Below are 16,242 nucleotides of genomic sequence, written 5' to 3'. Positions count from 1 at the left end.
TGGCCACACTACTCCCATGGTTGTCTTCCTATGCTCATAGTGTTTCTGGTTCCTCCACTTCAGTAGTTGATCTTCCAATATTTCAAACTTAACATTTTTTTAAACCAGTTTCTTCCAAATGCCAAGTTTTATCCCATTCCATTAAAATTTTCAGAGAGTTACTTTGTCCCAGACAGCTGGGCCTTCAATCCTTTTGTATAATTATTTCCAACTTTCAAGAAATTGGAAAGAATAAAAACATATACTGCATAATTTATAATACCAATAAAAGCAGAACAGAACATAATTTATATACAATATCCTATCAATTTCTCCCAACCACATGTTCACCAAAATTAGATTCTAAGAATTCCCATTACAGATCAATATATTTGCGCCTATATTAAGCAAAACAGTACAGGTAGCAAATATGAAGCAAGGCCTATGTGCTGCATACACTCCCAGTGGACTGCTCTCACCTTCTTCTAGCACAGGTTAGGCTGTACTGCCGTCCTGGCTACATTATAGATTACCAGTGTGCCACTTTTCCCTTAAGGCTGCTGGGTCTTTCTCCCGTTGGTCAATTTGGAAGGTTTTCTTTCTGTAACCTTTCATTTTCCATTTTTTCTACTGAATGTTTACAGTTTTCTCCCTGGCTTCCCGTGCTTCATTAATTTTCTCTATTACAGATAGTCATCAGAAACGTACACGGAGCCACCAACTGAGATAGGAACTTGCTGAAAGGAGTTACATTCCCTGCCTGGATTGGAAGATGGGTTGGGTGACATCAGCAGACGCCAAGCTTACCAAATAAACCTGTGGTTTCTGGAAAAATGCTGAGCCACCGACTGAGCCTGGGAGAATAGGTGGCAGAATTTGCCGGGTGCCACTGGGGCTAGCTGAGAGGTGCCTCATTCCTTGACTGGACAGTGCAGCTCCACCCCCTCCAGATGAGGGGCCAAGTCTACCTTTAAATCCAATAGCTGCAGCGGACAGCCGCCAGCATGCTACCAAAGCACCATACCACATTAGAAGCTCTGAGGGGTGCTGAGAACTGTGCAGAGCACTGTTGATTCTTCAAATAAGCCTATTTCCCTTGTTCTTTTAGATCCAACTCTTTCAGCTGACCCTTCAGCCTTCCCATAGGAGAATTACTCTTTCTTGTCTGGATGGGCAAAAGGAAGAGCTGAGTCTGATTTATGCTATCGAAATCAAGACTCACTGCACAGTTAGTAGAAACATCAATTCCGGGACTTATGTCCAACAGACTTAGGACAAGAAAAGCTAAATGGAGGACCCTGGCCCTATATGAAACATATTTTACCTTATGTCCTGCCCTGTTTAGAGTGTCAGTGTTTTAATCATGAAGAAGAGTAACCTGCACAGTGCCAGGTACAACACTAACCACCTTGTTAGGAAGACTGGATGAATAGTACAGGTCTTTATCTGCTGACATTTACTGTTACTATGAATTTCAGGACAGTCTCCTCACTACCACCTCTTATACTTTAATGCAAGACACAATAAACCTGCTCTGGGCACCCCACTGCCAGTCGGGTTGTCAGAATACTCACAAGATATGCATGCAATACACTGCTGATTCATGCTATGAAACATTCTCTGAAGCATATTGACTATGGATATCTTGAAACCCCAACTGGCTGTGTGTATCCCCAAGACCAATTTAGGAAGCCTTGTTATACTGAAACCTGGCCTTGTTTCCCACTGAGCAGCCCACAAGCAGTAAGTGATGTCCAATAAACAAATAAGTGAATGAGAAATACTGGAGCTGTTCCCATCCAAGTAACAGTGCTGTATACCATCTGCAGCCGTCATCAATGAAGTGGCTAAGATACAGAACAGGGGACCCCCCTCCGCCCCACCCCACAAAGAGACACATGACATTAGACCAGAGTTCTCAACCCAGTCCCTGGTACACACCTAGCCAGTCAGGTTTTCATGATACCCACAATGGCCCGAGATAAACTTGAACAGAATGGAGGGAGTGCATGCAAATTTATCTCATGCACATTCTTTGTGGGTAGCCTAAAAAAAGGACTGGGTTAAGAACCCCTGCACCCTGCATTAGACTAGAACACCAAACTAAAACAGAAAAGCTATTGCCTGCCACTTCAGGCTTTAGCTTTGGTGTGATTTGGTAAGGAGGAAGGGGATCCTTTCTGCTGAAGTGTTATGTGCTACACTACCATCATACTGAACTCTGGAAATGACTGGCTTATGAGTGAGCAGCTCTCTGCCTCCAAAGTATACAGATAGGTCCTGCACTGGGAACCATCTGTAAAGAAGTAGAGGAGTAGCCTAGTAGTTAAGAGTAGCAGGCTCAAGAACAAACCTAATTCAAAAGGTGAGTTACATACAGGTAGAGTAGGTATTGCCCTGTCCCCAGAAGGCTTACAACCTATCACTAGAAAGGTGTGAGCTAAATAAATAAAGGCCAGTTTCTCAAGTGAGACTGACAAGGACCATGAAAGGCTAAGGAAAACAAAAGGAAGCAAGCCTGAAAGTGATTGACAGCTAAGACTTAATGCAGCGGGCATGAACTGATTTAATCAAACAAGTAGTTAGTGTGGAAACATGCAAACCACCCCAGGTCTTCAAAGAGATGTGTCACCCTTTAAAATAACCGCTGGAAGCAAGGAAGGAAATAATAGCACTCATCACTTTAGCAAGTCAAATAGATCTGGCATAAGCAGGACAGGAGAGGTGCTGGACTGCTCACCTTGCTGCAGGCTATGGTAGGGACACAGGCCTGAGGCACAGCACCTCTCCTTCCTGGACATGATGTCCGGTACTGGAAGAATATTTAAAAGGTCAAGTCGAGGTTTCCAGGCTTTGTCAAGCATGCTGAGGAGTCCTCTCGCTACAACTGGCAGCAGCAGACCAAAAGAAGAGGCAAGTCAGTTTCCAGTAAGAAGTCACAGCTCATTGTGCAGAATTTGGTCAAATTTGCATGTATCTGCTATGTATTCTTCACATAGGACCAAGGAGAAAGCAGTGAAACACACTTTGCAGACAGTTGGAGGTTTAAAAATCAAGTGTTTCACCATAAACCCACGAAGATATGTTTTAATAAGCTCCTTCACCTCTGAAGCCTTTCAAAGTCTTGCTTGGCCCAGGCACACCAGGTGACTGCCCCCCTGTCCTGATCCAGAATGAGCAAAGGAGATCAATACCACATATTACCCTGACAGCAGATCTATATCAAACCTCTGGTGGCAACTAACCTCTCCTCACCCAAAATAGTAAACACAGTTGGCTTCTTGGCTCATGCACAAACACTGCTTGCCAGACAAATTCATACCACGTGTCTCCCACTGAAGATAAACTCCTGTGCAGAAGCAGATTGGAAGCCCTACAATGCGAACAGGTGAACCATGTTTTTCACAGTCAGCCAGCTCTAGCTGCTGCCTCAGTTTTTAAACTGGTTTGAATGACCCTGCACAAGGGGAAAGGCCCTCTTAGACTATGTTGACCTCTGAAAATCCAGAAAATGTTTCATATGCGAGTATCTTGGGTGTCCTTGACCATTGCTGCAACGAGATACAGATGCATAACCAGAGCCACCCTTGTAGCTGGGGGCATATGATCACCTGAATCAGTGTTTGGGGGTTCCTACTAGCCAAGATGCAACACCCCAAAAAAAGACCTCAGTGAAAAATCAGTCATTATCCAAACAGAAAATAATTACCAACAGGAGAGGGACCATATATCTACAATCTGTCTAGAACCGTGTTATAAATAAATTTCAAAACCAAAACAGCATGTCAAGGCAGTAGAAACCAGACCAAACATGAACTTGGGAAAAAAAAAACCCTGAGAAACAGGTCCCCAATTTGGGCTGCTTCTTTAGCTTTCGATTTTCATGATATATTACTAGTTCTTTCTCTCTCGATTGTTGTTTGCATGACAACCCCCAGATGTTTGAACCTCTCAGTTGTAATAAATGAAAGTTCTGAAAGCCCACTAAGTGCTGGTGAGAGGCCCTACCAGAAATCCAGGAGCAGAAGAGTACACAGGGACACTGGACAGCAATAAAAAAGCATTAAAACGCAGTAAATACCTGTGCCAGGAACAATAACAAATGGAAAAGAGAAAGACCAATATAGTTGATTTTATGTATCGTTTACTTCTATTTGATATTATCTATGTGATTTCCAATTTATAGTGTTCTGAAACCTGGTATAAATCCTGGCATGCAACTTGGGCACGTAGCCCCCAAACTCTATAATACTGCGCGTAATTCTCTGGACTGCCCATGACCCCTCCCATAGCCACGTCTCGCTGCACCCTACGCCTGGAATAAACTTCCTGAGCCCCTACGTCTTTCCCCATCCTTGGCCACCTTTAAATCTAGACTGAAAGCCCACCTCTTTAACATTGCTTTTGACTCGTAACCACTTGTAACCACTCGCCTCCACCTACCCTCCTCTCTTCCTTCCCGTTCACATTAATTGATTTGATTTGCTTACTTTATTTATTTTTTGTCTATTAGATTGTAAGCTCTTTGAGCAGGGACTGTCTTTCTTCTATGTTTGTGCAGCGCTGCGTATGCCTTGTAGCGCTATAGAAATGCTAAATAGTAGTAGTAGTAATTTGAGCGAGAGGATTAGAGCATGGATCCTTATAAAATCGTGTGTAGCCAGATCCACGCAAAAATCCAAATTAGAGACAGAAAAATTAACAGCAATAATTGATTGTTAATGGCTCATTAATTTGTGTGCAGATCTCAGGATCACGTGCAAATATGGACACCATTTACTGAATCTGGGGGATGGTGACTGTAAGACCACAGTAAAATGCTCACATATCAGCAAAGTAAACGGTTATAACAGCAAGGTAAACTTGGAAATGGGTAAAATTAAACAATGATTCTCTAGGCAAGTAGCCTTGAGTATGCAAATGTGATAAAAGGCCCATGCTACATTTTACAGCCACTGTGTATAGAACGTATTGTAGTTCCTTCCACTGTTATGCTGTTGTTCCAGTGTCCCCAAAAATTGTGTCGCCCTAGGCGCATGTCTAGTTTATTAGTGATGGGGCCATTTCTGGTCGCAGGAGTCAATGCTGGCACAAGAAGAAAAATAGACACAAACCTTCACTAACACTAGCCACAGAAATGGCTGATGCATAAAGCAGCTGTGGGGTTCCCACAGGCTGAGTGACACACAGAGGAATTGTGCACAGGTGTTGTTCATGTGGTAAGACAGTGCAGGTTATATTAACATGTATGCTAAGCTAATTAAGGTATTCTGTGCAATGCAGATGGTACGCCACCCACTTTTTATGCATGCACAACACAATAAATTTTCCTTAAGGGCCCTGGGAAGTGTAGGTTTTGCAGAAAGCATTTCTTGTCATTCACATTTAAGAGCTGGTTTTGTCCTGTTTTGAAAGTGGCAGGGATTGTTTCAGCAATAATTCTACCAAAAATAAGAAAACTTCATCTAAGCTTTAACATAGGGGGCTCCCCAAAAATACCAGCTGAGATTATCTTCCCCTCTTCCCTGCCCCCTTCAAACATGAGACCCAACAGAAAACTCAATTTTTCTGTCACTGTCTTATTCACACTTAAGACTCTTCTCATTTTTCAGACTGCTTAATTTGAAATGGTTCTCTTCCTCTTTAAAAAAAATAATTATAATCCTTGAGTTATACCTGCAAAGAGAGAGTCTGGCAAATGTTAAGCTTACATGACCGACTAGTACCGACGTGACCCTCTAGTACCAAAGTCTCACTCACCCTCTAACAGCACAGGTGTCTGGTATATGAGGCTTGAGGAGGCTAAGCCTTCTCAAAACCCAGGCTGGCAGACAAGCGGCAGACTAGTGCCCGCATTTACTAGAACACAATGCTCAGAAGCTTAGAGTGTGGGAAATAATGAGCTTGCTGAAGAACAGCGCAAATAGCATGCTAATGTAGTCAAAAGGATGTAGATGAGGTCATTTCCTATTCCTTCCGATGCTCAGAGAACAGCACAATGAATAAGGGTGCCCTTACCACTGGAAACCCTATACCAGCTCCCAGCTGGCGTTAGGGTGTCTAAAGAGGCAGAGAAGCATTTTTTGGCTGATTTTCCCGGGAGCAAGCAGATTTTCAGAGGGCAGAGCTCTTCACACCACTAATGAACTGCACCTTCCAACCCTGGTCTGTCTATAAGACTACTATTACTACTATTTAGCATTTCTATAGCGCTACAAGGCGTACATGCTTTTGTGCTGGGGGGAGAAAACCAAAACTTTCAAATTATGTATAGATTTTTAGGCTCACTCTCCATTTAGCTCAAATCAGTCAATTATAATCAAGGCTGTGGTCATGCAGCAATATTAAGCAAGAAAGCAATTTTAGATTATTCCCTGCAAAAGAGACCAACAGATAACTCTACAGACCTTAAAGCCTGGGCTCCCCAGTTTCACTAAGCATGTGCACAAGAGCTGTGCTTACTGAACAGCTCTTGTGCGCATGTGATGGGCATGTCCTCATTCTTCCCAATGCTCAGCGCTAACAGCGTGCATAAAATTTGCATACCATTAGAAGTGAGCATTGGGAACTTCTTTTTCGGCGTTGTTCTGTACAGGTTTTGAGCATCAGAGCCTTGAGGCTGGAAGCTGGAGAAAGCTCTGTGCTAGTTTCAGTTCCTCATTCCCATCTCCTGTCTATGTCTAGCTGTGGACAACATAATGAGCTAATCAGCAGCCGGAGGTGGGCAAACACTGTCCAGCTCCTGCAGTGAACAAGAGAGAGAGAGAGCAGCACAGAAAAGAGAGTGCAAGAGTGTTGGGTGGAGTCAGGGCCACCGAGAGACTGGGCCGGGGGGCAAAGGCCGCCCCCGCCTCCCCAGGTTCCCGCGCTGCATGCAGTCCACACCCACCCCCCTCCGTCCACCACCGGGCCGAGCCCTGCATTGAAATCATCACAGCGCCTCACCTGTCACCTCACTCCGTGACTGAAAGAGCAGCAGTGGCAGATCAGATTCGCCTCCCTTTGTCCCACCCTCGCAGAAGTCACATCAGAGAAGGGCGGGACACAGGGAGGGAAGGCCCGAAGGTGACAGGTGAGGCGCTGTGATTTCAATGCGGGGGGCCCGGCATGGTGGCGGACAGTCGACGGAGCCGAGGACGGGTGAGATCAGGGACTCCTGCGCCGGGCCCCCCTTGGAGGCCCTTGGCCCGGGGAATTTTATCCCCCCTGCCTCCCCCCTTGGCGGCCCTGGGTGGAGTTGGACAGAAGGAGACAACTGAGTAAGGATGGAGGCACAGTGGTACACAGGCACCAACAACTTTAAACCAATGTGTGCTAGTCTAGGCCAGGGGATGAGAAATGAGGCCATATGAACTAAAGATAAACTGGGAAATCTCTAGGCGCAGGTCTCTCTAGCAGACTTCTGCCGGCGCACATTTTCTATGCAACACGATAGGCGCCAGCAGAACTCCATTTGGGGGAGCGGTTGCTCCCCTGGCGCCCCACCTAGCTACGCCACTGCCAGGGAGTGAGGGGACAGGCAGATAAATCTCAGGGTGGCCATAACTGAAAATTCCTGTACGTTCCTGGGGCTTGCATGTTGCAGCTTCCAGATGCCAACTAGCTGCTGGAGGTGGAGGAGTAGAAGCCTAATGGTTAATGCAGTGGCCTGAGAACCAGGGGAACTGGGTTTGATTCCCACTGCAGCTCCTTGTGACTGACTTAACCCTCAATTGCTCCAGATACAAATAAGTACTTGTATATAATATGTAAACCACAGAAAGGTGGTACATCAAGTCCCTCCCACTTCAACTAGGGACTGAGTGCTCTGGAGCTGTCTGCCACTACTACTGCTGTTGGAGAAGCTCAGGCCCATTTGTGCTCAAGGCAGAGCTCTACTAAGAATGCTTGTCTGAGAACCACTGCTGGATTAGGGAATTTGGGGATAGTGAGAATTAAAGATCAGTTTGCGGCAGGGGGGAGGGAGATAACTGGGATTGTGAGAAAAACAAACATGGAGAAATGTTTAGCAGTGGGGAAAAAGTCCCTTTCCCAAACAGTTTACAATAAGACATTTAGGAGTCAATTCTAAAACATGCACCAAAATTCAGGTGTCAAAATGCAGTGTGCTGCGTGAGAATTCTAACACAGCATCTAGCATTTACGCACTAACAGTTAGGCGCACCCACTTAAGCCATGTCAATAGCAAGCGTAAATGTAGCCCTTTACCCCTGCATTCTATATAGAATTACTTAAGTTGAGTGCGCAAATTCAGTTGTATTCTGGATTTGCGCATGCAGCTTAGTTAACAAGCCAATCATCACCGATAGTTGCCACTTAACAAGCAATTATTGATGCTAACTGGCATTAGTGTCACGAAAATCTAGCCACCAGCCTGGGGTTACCCAGCGGCCACTTAGAGGGTCTATCCCCAGCACAGCTCAGGTCCGCTTGCACCTGCCGCTTGTGCTCTACACTAGCACGTTCTTCCCACTGACTGGGTTCTAAGTGCTTCTGGGTGAATTTCCCACTCTAAAATTATCCCCTGTGTTTTCAATGTTACTGGGGCTACAATCCCAGTGGTCCCACAGTTCCCAGAAAGCACTCACAGACACAACAAACAAACCGCCAGGATTCTTTATCGTCCAAAGAGGCAATAAACTGAAAATTGTTCATTGTCTTAAAAATTGAACAGTGTAATATAAAAAGTGCAATCAGTCAATAATAACAGATAAATGAAATATGGATCAATTATAACACTAACTAAACATTTGATTACTTTGTAAAAAGTACCTGGGAAGATCAGGACATATAGATGCTCACGAGTTATCAAATGTAACTGTTTACAGGGCTTTAGCAAAGAGATCTGTCTCTCTTCTCACAGGCTAAAACTGGGGCAAAAGCCAGTAAAATCCAAATGAAAAGAGCTCTTGAGCCAATCAGAGCCCAGAGCAACAAGTTTCAAAAATAGTTAGAATGTTAGGTATTAGGAAAGGAATGGAAAACAAAAATGAGGACTTTATAATGCCTTTGTATCGCTCCATGGTACGACCGCACCTCGAATGGTGTGTTCAATTTTGGTCGCCGCATCTCATAAAAGATATAGTGGAATTAGAAAAGGTGCAGAGAAGGGCGACGAAAATGATAATGGGGATGGGACGACTTCCTATGAGGAAAGACTAACACGGCTAGGGCTCTTCAGCTTGGAGAAAAGGTGGCTGAGGGGAGATATGATAGGGGTCTATAAAATAATGAGTGGAGTTGAATGGGTAGACGTGAAGCGTCTATTTACACTTTCCAACAATACTAGGACTAGGGGGCATGCGATGAAGCTACAAAGTAGTAAATTTAAAATGAATCGGAGAAAATGTTTCTTCACTCAACATGTAATTAAACTGTGGAATTCATTGCCAGAGAAGGTGGAAAAGGCGGTTAGCTTAGCAGAGTTTAAAAAAAGGTTTGGCCGGCTTCCTAAAGGAAACGTCCATAGATCATTATTAAAATGGCGTGGGGAAAATCCACTGCTTATTTCTGGGATAAGCAGCATAAAATGTATTGAGCTTTTTTGGGATTTTGCCAGGTATTTGTGACCTGGATTGGCCACTGTTGGAAACAGGATGCTGGGCTTAATGGACCTTTGGTCTGTCCCTGTATGGCAATATTTATATACATCACTATAGGCATTTCTTTTATCTGTATGCTAACTAAAAGAAGGAATGATCATTCCTCTGTAATAGTTTTAAACAAACATGCACCACCTGCTGGAAAACTAGAGAAATACACTTCAAGAAATATTCAATACAATTTACAGGCTTAAAAACACGCTGTTCTGTTACAACTAGAATTTACACACACAACTGTAAGCATATTCTATAACATGATGTGCGTAAATTCTAAGTTGCATAGTTGAAAAGTGGGTATGGCCATAGGCGTTTCTAAAATCTATGTGTGTTATAAAATACACCCGGTCCGTTACTAATTTAGGCGTCAGCTTTTACACCAATTTACTTGGTATAACAGCCCGTGACTAAATTTAGTCACATGGATGAGTGCTCAGCATATTCTATAAAACGTGTGGAAATTTAGACTTATTTTGTTTTAGCTCTGATTGTATTTTGTTTTAGCTCTGATTTTTTGGTGCGATATTCGTCATTAGTGCATAAATGCAAGTATTCTATGACCTACAGAATGAGCATTGGAGGAGAAATATTAAACCAGATCAATGATCAACCTCTAACAATCAAGTTATGTAGCACTCACAAGTTCTGCTATAGTAAGCTGAAATTCTTCAAGAGAGATGAATGAGAGACATTATTAGGAGGAAATAGCCCCAGAGCTTATGTAAGCACTATAAACATTCTGGTGCTCACTCATTCAACCATCAGTATTAAAAAAAACCCCTCCATTTTATCTCTATTTGGTTTTAATTTAAATTACTGTCAAATCAATAGTCTTAACTTGTAAACTTAATAAGGAACTTAGCTACTGTTGCTGATAACTCCCATAGGCCCATTTGATGTTGGCCAGCATGTCACGGTCAGTCTCTATTGCCTCAGGGACTTCAAACTGGACCATTTATCAGACTTCAGTAATTCAGTCTTCCCTTAAGGGACCTGACAATAATTTAAATTAAAACCAAATAGTAGAGAGACGAAATGGGAGGTTTTTGTTTATGCTGATGATTGAATGAATGAGTACCAGAATGTTTATAGTGCTTTTATAAGCTCCGAGGCTTTTTCCTCCTAATAATGTCTCTCATTCATCTCTAATGAAGAATTTCAGTGTAACTTGGGCAGGACCCAGTGTGGACTACTGAAACTGTAAAGGTGGGAATTCCAGATACAAGGTGGTTGGGTTGCCTGTTGTGTGCACTGTGGGACTACAGGCGCAGGCCACGGAGAGAGAGCTTGTGACTATGACTTTGTATGTTTATTTCTGACCTGGGAAGAGAACAAGTTACACAATTTTCTGCATGTCAATAAATCTCTTCCTTTCACCTTTAACCCCAGTGTGGCTATATTTATTGAGGACCAAAGCTTGTCTGTAGAATCACGTTACCACAGGGAGGTTAAGCATTGATCTGGTTTAGTATTCTATAACCTACACATGATGTTTGATACCCTCATGCCCTGCCTCCTGTGCATATCCCCTTGCATTTACACACTGTATGACTTCCACGCTCATATTACAGAGCACTGCTGAGTGTGCGCCTAGCAATTATGTGCATGAATGTAACATTCACATACGTAAGTGATATTTTATAATCTTAGTGCACAAATATCGCTTCATTTAGGCACTAAGGTTATCGAATTAGGGGGTTAATAGATGAGGGGCCAGAGAGAGAGAGAGAGAGAATAAATTATTATTTTTATAGTGCTACTGGATATATGTAGAGCCTTACCATGGTGAAACGTATTCAGGTATGACAAGCCCCTGGGTAAAAAGCTTACCATCTAAGAAGCTGAGCAAAGCGTGAGGGGTGGACAGGGAGGCAGACGGTTACAAACTAGAGTTTGGGGAGTAGTGAGACAGCTATAGAGGGGTGGAAGAGAGTGTGAGAGTATGTGGCTGGGAGAAAGAACTGGGAGAAACTGGAAGTTACAGCCTAGGTTTGAGAGAGGGTGAGTGTCACAGAGGGACAAGAGAGGATGAGACAGCTACAGACCAGAGTCAGCCAGCTGAAGGTAATTAGACAGGCAAATGAAAGATAGGATTGCCATCTCCCCAAGGCAAATCAATCCAGCTGATCCAGAATCCAGTCCTGGTTTTGCCCTAGCGCATGGATGGATTTGTAATTTTGATTTTTTTTTTTAAATTGATTACCCTAAGAAAATTCAGAACTACCCCTCCCTGTATGAATGAAGGGTGGGAGTAGGGGCAGAACAAGGACTGAATCAGCCTGGGGTGAGGCTGGCAACTCTAAATGAAAACATCTATTGATTATGTGCTTTTTTGCGTTTTAGGTTATTTTACATGTATTTTTAAAAATATTTTTTATGATTCTAGTTAGAATCATTGGTAAGGGTAGGAAGACAGACAACTGCCCAATGCACTGATGGGCCTGGTTCAGGGAGTAGAGAAGTGGTCTAGTGGTTAGAGTTCCAGTCTTGACATTCAGAGGTGGCCGAATCAAATCCTACTGTTCCTTGTGATCTTGGGCAAATCACCTAACCCCACAATTGCCTCAGGTAAAAAAAAAAAATTGATTGAGAGCCCTCCAGGGACAGAGAAATACCCAGTGTACCTGAATATAACTCACCTTGAGTTACTACTAAAAAAAGGTGTAAGTAAATAAAATAAATAAGAAGTTGGGATACCATTAACTCCACACTGCTGCTGTAGTACTAGTAGAAATTCCTTTTAAAATTCTAACACACAATGTGTGGCAGTATCACTGAGTTAAGGGGAGCGGGATCCCTCTCCCTCTTGCACAGAAAGCTGGAGCTTCATACAGGCCTGATTCTAAGAGTAATAACCAGCCCCATGTGGCTGACAGTGCTTACCTTATCTTAACTTTGTCCTAAAGTATGTAGCAATGCTTTATGATTTATGCTATTTATTTATTTATTTATTTATTTATTGCTTGGAGGGCAATGAGAAAGAAGCAAGTTATCCTGTATACACACTACTCTGCCCTGCCCCTCTCCCTGAAGTTCACAAACCAAGCTCTTGTTACCTGTAACAAGGCTGGTCACCCCCTCAACTAAAACCTCCTCAGGGTCCAGGCCTCCATGATCCAATTCTCCCTCTACTCTGGTGCTTACCTCCTGCTGTCTTGCCCATGTCTGACTGGTGCCTGCTCAGCACAGCTGCACATTTTGACCTGCATGTGGACAGAGCTGAGGTGACAGGTATCTGGCAATCATCTGTGGAGGGTGATGGGTGGATCAGGAAGATTGAGGGGGGGAGGGAGGGGAAATGAGAAGCAGGTAGATTTCTATTAGCTCTTGGTAGCATGGCTATATTGGGATCTGTCTGAATTTGTTACTGTATATGAAGAAAGGTAAGGAATACAGGGAATAAAAATTGATTCATGCATTTAAAATGAATTTTCTCAATTTTCAGGTATTTTGTTTTTCATTAATTTCACTTATACATTTTTTTTACAATAATGATTTAAGCATGCAAATTGATTTTACATGTGTTACATAGGTATATGCCCATAGAAATTATTTGTCTGCATTTACATTTCTAAGCACCTAAACTAACCAAAAATAAATTAATGAATGAATGCATAGCTCTAGTAAGCATTCAGAATATAGATGGTCCCTTATGGATTAGAATGGTCGCCAAAGAAGTTAATACAATGATCCTGTGATACAGGTTTGGCATGCTAGTCTGTTCTCTATCACTGTCCTACCCTAGTAGCATTAATTTTCTCACAATGACATGGCTCTGAAGGGAGGAATGGGACTTGATATACTGCCTTTCTGTGTTTTTTTGCAACTACATTCAAAGCGGTTTACATAGTATATACAGGTACTTATTTGTATCTGGGGCAATGGAGAGTTAAGTGACTTGCCCAGAGTCACAAGGAGCTGCAGTGGAAATTGAACCCAGTTCCCCAGGATCAAAGTCTGTGCACTAACCACTAGGCTACTCATCCACTATGAGAAAGGTATTGCACTTTAGTGCATGGGGGATGTGATGAGAAGTCCGAAATGCAAAACACAAGGCAGGACAGCCAGCAAGAAAAACCCAGCAAAACCCTGCAGTTCTAAGGACTATGGAGCTCAGTGCAACGGACTTTGATACTGGGGAACTGGGTTCGATTTCCACTCCAGCTCCTTGTGACTCTGGGCAAACCACTCCCAGGTACAAATAAGTACCTGTATATACTATGTAAACTGTTTTGAATGTAGTTGCAAAACAAAACAAAAAACAAAACACAGAAAGGCGGTATATCAAGTCCCATTTCCCTTTCCCTTAGGTAGCTGAGTAATAGCTTTTGTGAGGAAGAGGGTTTACTTTTTTTTTTTAATTGCTGCTCTCTATTGCCCCAGTGAGAGAAGTACAGCTTTGCTCTAGGTAATACACAGAAATAAAACAAAGCATAGAAAAGAAAATAAGATATCTATTTTATTGGATTAAATACACTTTTTGATTATCTTTTGAAGGTTACTTTTGAAAGCTAATAAAAAATGTATTGTTAGTCCAATAAAAAAAGTTATCATCTTATTCTCGTTTCTATGTTTTGTTTTATTTCTATTTATTATCTTTAAAAGTGGACTAACACGGCTACTACATCACTTCACTCAACTTTCCTCTACAAAGGGGGACATATTTGCAGTCCAAAGTTTATCTTGGTTTTTGCATAGTGATTGATATCAGTGTAGTGTTAAGAGAATATGTTTTCTAATTGTTGTGACAACCAGTGTAGTAAAGAAAGAAAAAAGAAAAACTTACTAAAATCTGTGGACACATATCTGCAGGGCATCTTTTAGCTGCGTCATGAAGAAACTATTCATTCTTTTATTATGCTAGTGATAAACACACAAAAATATATATATATATTCCTGACTGGGTGTGGCGCATAACTCATTCACTGCTTCTCCTTCTCTGGGTTTCCCAAAGGGTGTCTCTCATTCTGCACATCTGTTAACAACCCCTCTTTCCTTTGAAGGTAGGGGTAGGCAGGAGCTGTATGTTCCTCTTTTCAGTGCCACTGGAGTTTTCCTTCTGCCCCCTTACCCAACTTCATCTTAGGTGACTGTTACAGGGTGTGTAAAAAAAGTTAAGTGAACCTTTGCAACTTCTGCAAAACATAGTAACAAGGCAAAGGGTCGGGGTGCACATAGCCAACATTAATATGGCATTGTGCACCCGTTGAGCCACGGGTGGTTATTAGCGGAAAGCCTGACTGAGGGCAGAAAGAATTCTACTGCCATGGTCAGGCACCCCGCTGGGTGGGGTGGATCTTCAGTTGGAGCTTCCTAAGCCCCTGCAGATTCCCAGGGGCCATTTTGGAACCAGGGCAGATGAGAGGTCAGAACATCCTTCCTGCAAGCTGTCCGTTTGAGAGATCTTCCTGACTCGGCCAGCACTGATTCCTGGTGCCCAGGCATAAGGGTGCAGAGTTCTTCCAGAGAGATGGTGAATGCAATGGGGGTAGAAGTTGCCTTTCAAATCCATGTCCCATTATTCTGCTTTCTGGAGCTTAGTGCATGTATGGGGAGGAGTTTATAGGACGCTTGGTGTTCCCTCCTGATTCTCATGCGGTGGGCCTCTACTTGCAACATCTGTGGCTAGGTTGTTTTAAACCTCCCCCCCCCCCCCCCCCCCCCCACCAAACCAGCGAGACAGTAGCAGCTAACGAAAACAGAATGCAGATGAGCAAATTGTGTAGAAACCCTATTGTGATGAGATGCACTAACCTTTTCCGATTGCCTTAACGCTGGAAAATCTAACGAGAGGTCTGTACCTCTCGTTGGGGCTGCGCGGGATTGAAAAACTGCTACAAAAGTAACAAAAACAAAAAATCGGAGAACAAAAAATTCAAGTGCTTGTCAGGGACACCCCACTTCAAAAAAGATGTGTATTTTGGCCGTCATTCCCCCTCCCCCCAGAAGACGCCGCGCCGCTCACCCCCTCCAATGCGGATCAGTGCCGTTGAGGATGCCCCCCCAAAAAAACCCGTCAATCTTGGCTGTCATCCCCCCCCCCCCCCCCGGCAATAATAAAAATGTCTTGTTTGGCCGTGCTTCACTCAGCTGAGAGACCGGGAAGTCCCTGAGCCAATCACAATGCGTTTAGCTGACCTGGAAGTCTCTGAGCTAATCACAGCGCGTTTAGCTCAGCTAAACACGTTGCGATTGGCTCAGGGACTTCCAGGTCTCTCAGCTGAGTGAAGCACGGCCAAAAAAGGCGTTTTTATTATTGCGGGGGGGGGGGGGGGGGGAATGATGGCCAAAATGGCTGTTTTTTTAATGGGCGTCCTCAACTGCACTGAGCCGCATTGGAGGTGCTGAGCGTTGCGGCATCTTCGGGGGGGGGGGGGGAATGACGGCCAAAATAGACGTTTTTTTTTTTTTTATGGGCATCCTCAACTGCACTGCCGCATCGGAGGGGGTGAGTGGCGCGGCATCTTCGGGCGGCACAGGGAGGCGTATTTGGCATGCGCAGAGCAGCCAGCATAACGCTTGGCTGCTCTGCGCATGCTCGACTGGCTACAACGAGCAGTTCATTTGCATTCCTATTCCATGATGCATGCCCATTCCTTACCGATTCGCTAAGGGAATCGGTAAGGGAAGGGCTCTAACAATTGTTTAGTGCATCTAGGCCTGA

General features: G+C 43.6%; 1 protein-coding gene across 6 annotated transcripts in view; it reads right to left on the bottom strand.

The window, feature by feature from the left end:
* MRTFA (myocardin related transcription factor A) overlaps positions 1 to 16,242 on the bottom strand; it is a 342,546-nt gene that overhangs the window by 191,539 nt on the left and 134,765 nt on the right. For 3 of the 6 annotated variants that reach the window (XR_003942109.1, XM_030202867.1, XM_030202884.1), the window contains one exon: positions 12,723 to 12,824. The exons of 2 other annotated variants lie outside the window; for them this stretch is intronic. Coding sequence is in view for 3 of the 4 variants with exons in the window: in XM_030202867.1 (XP_030058727.1) it covers positions 12,723 to 12,824 (102 nt within the window). In the remaining variant the exon portion in view is untranslated. Of the gene's footprint in view, positions 1 to 2,719; positions 2,933 to 12,722; positions 12,825 to 16,242 lie in introns of those variants that run through there. One more of the 6 variants, XM_030202894.1, reaches the window with a different exon arrangement.

The sequence above is a fragment of the Microcaecilia unicolor genome, chromosome 1 (genome assembly GCF_901765095.1).
Source record: "Microcaecilia unicolor chromosome 1, aMicUni1.1, whole genome shotgun sequence".
Taxonomy (NCBI): Eukaryota; Metazoa; Chordata; class Amphibia; order Gymnophiona; family Siphonopidae; genus Microcaecilia; species Microcaecilia unicolor.
This window is presented reverse-complemented; position numbering and strand designations above follow the sequence as displayed.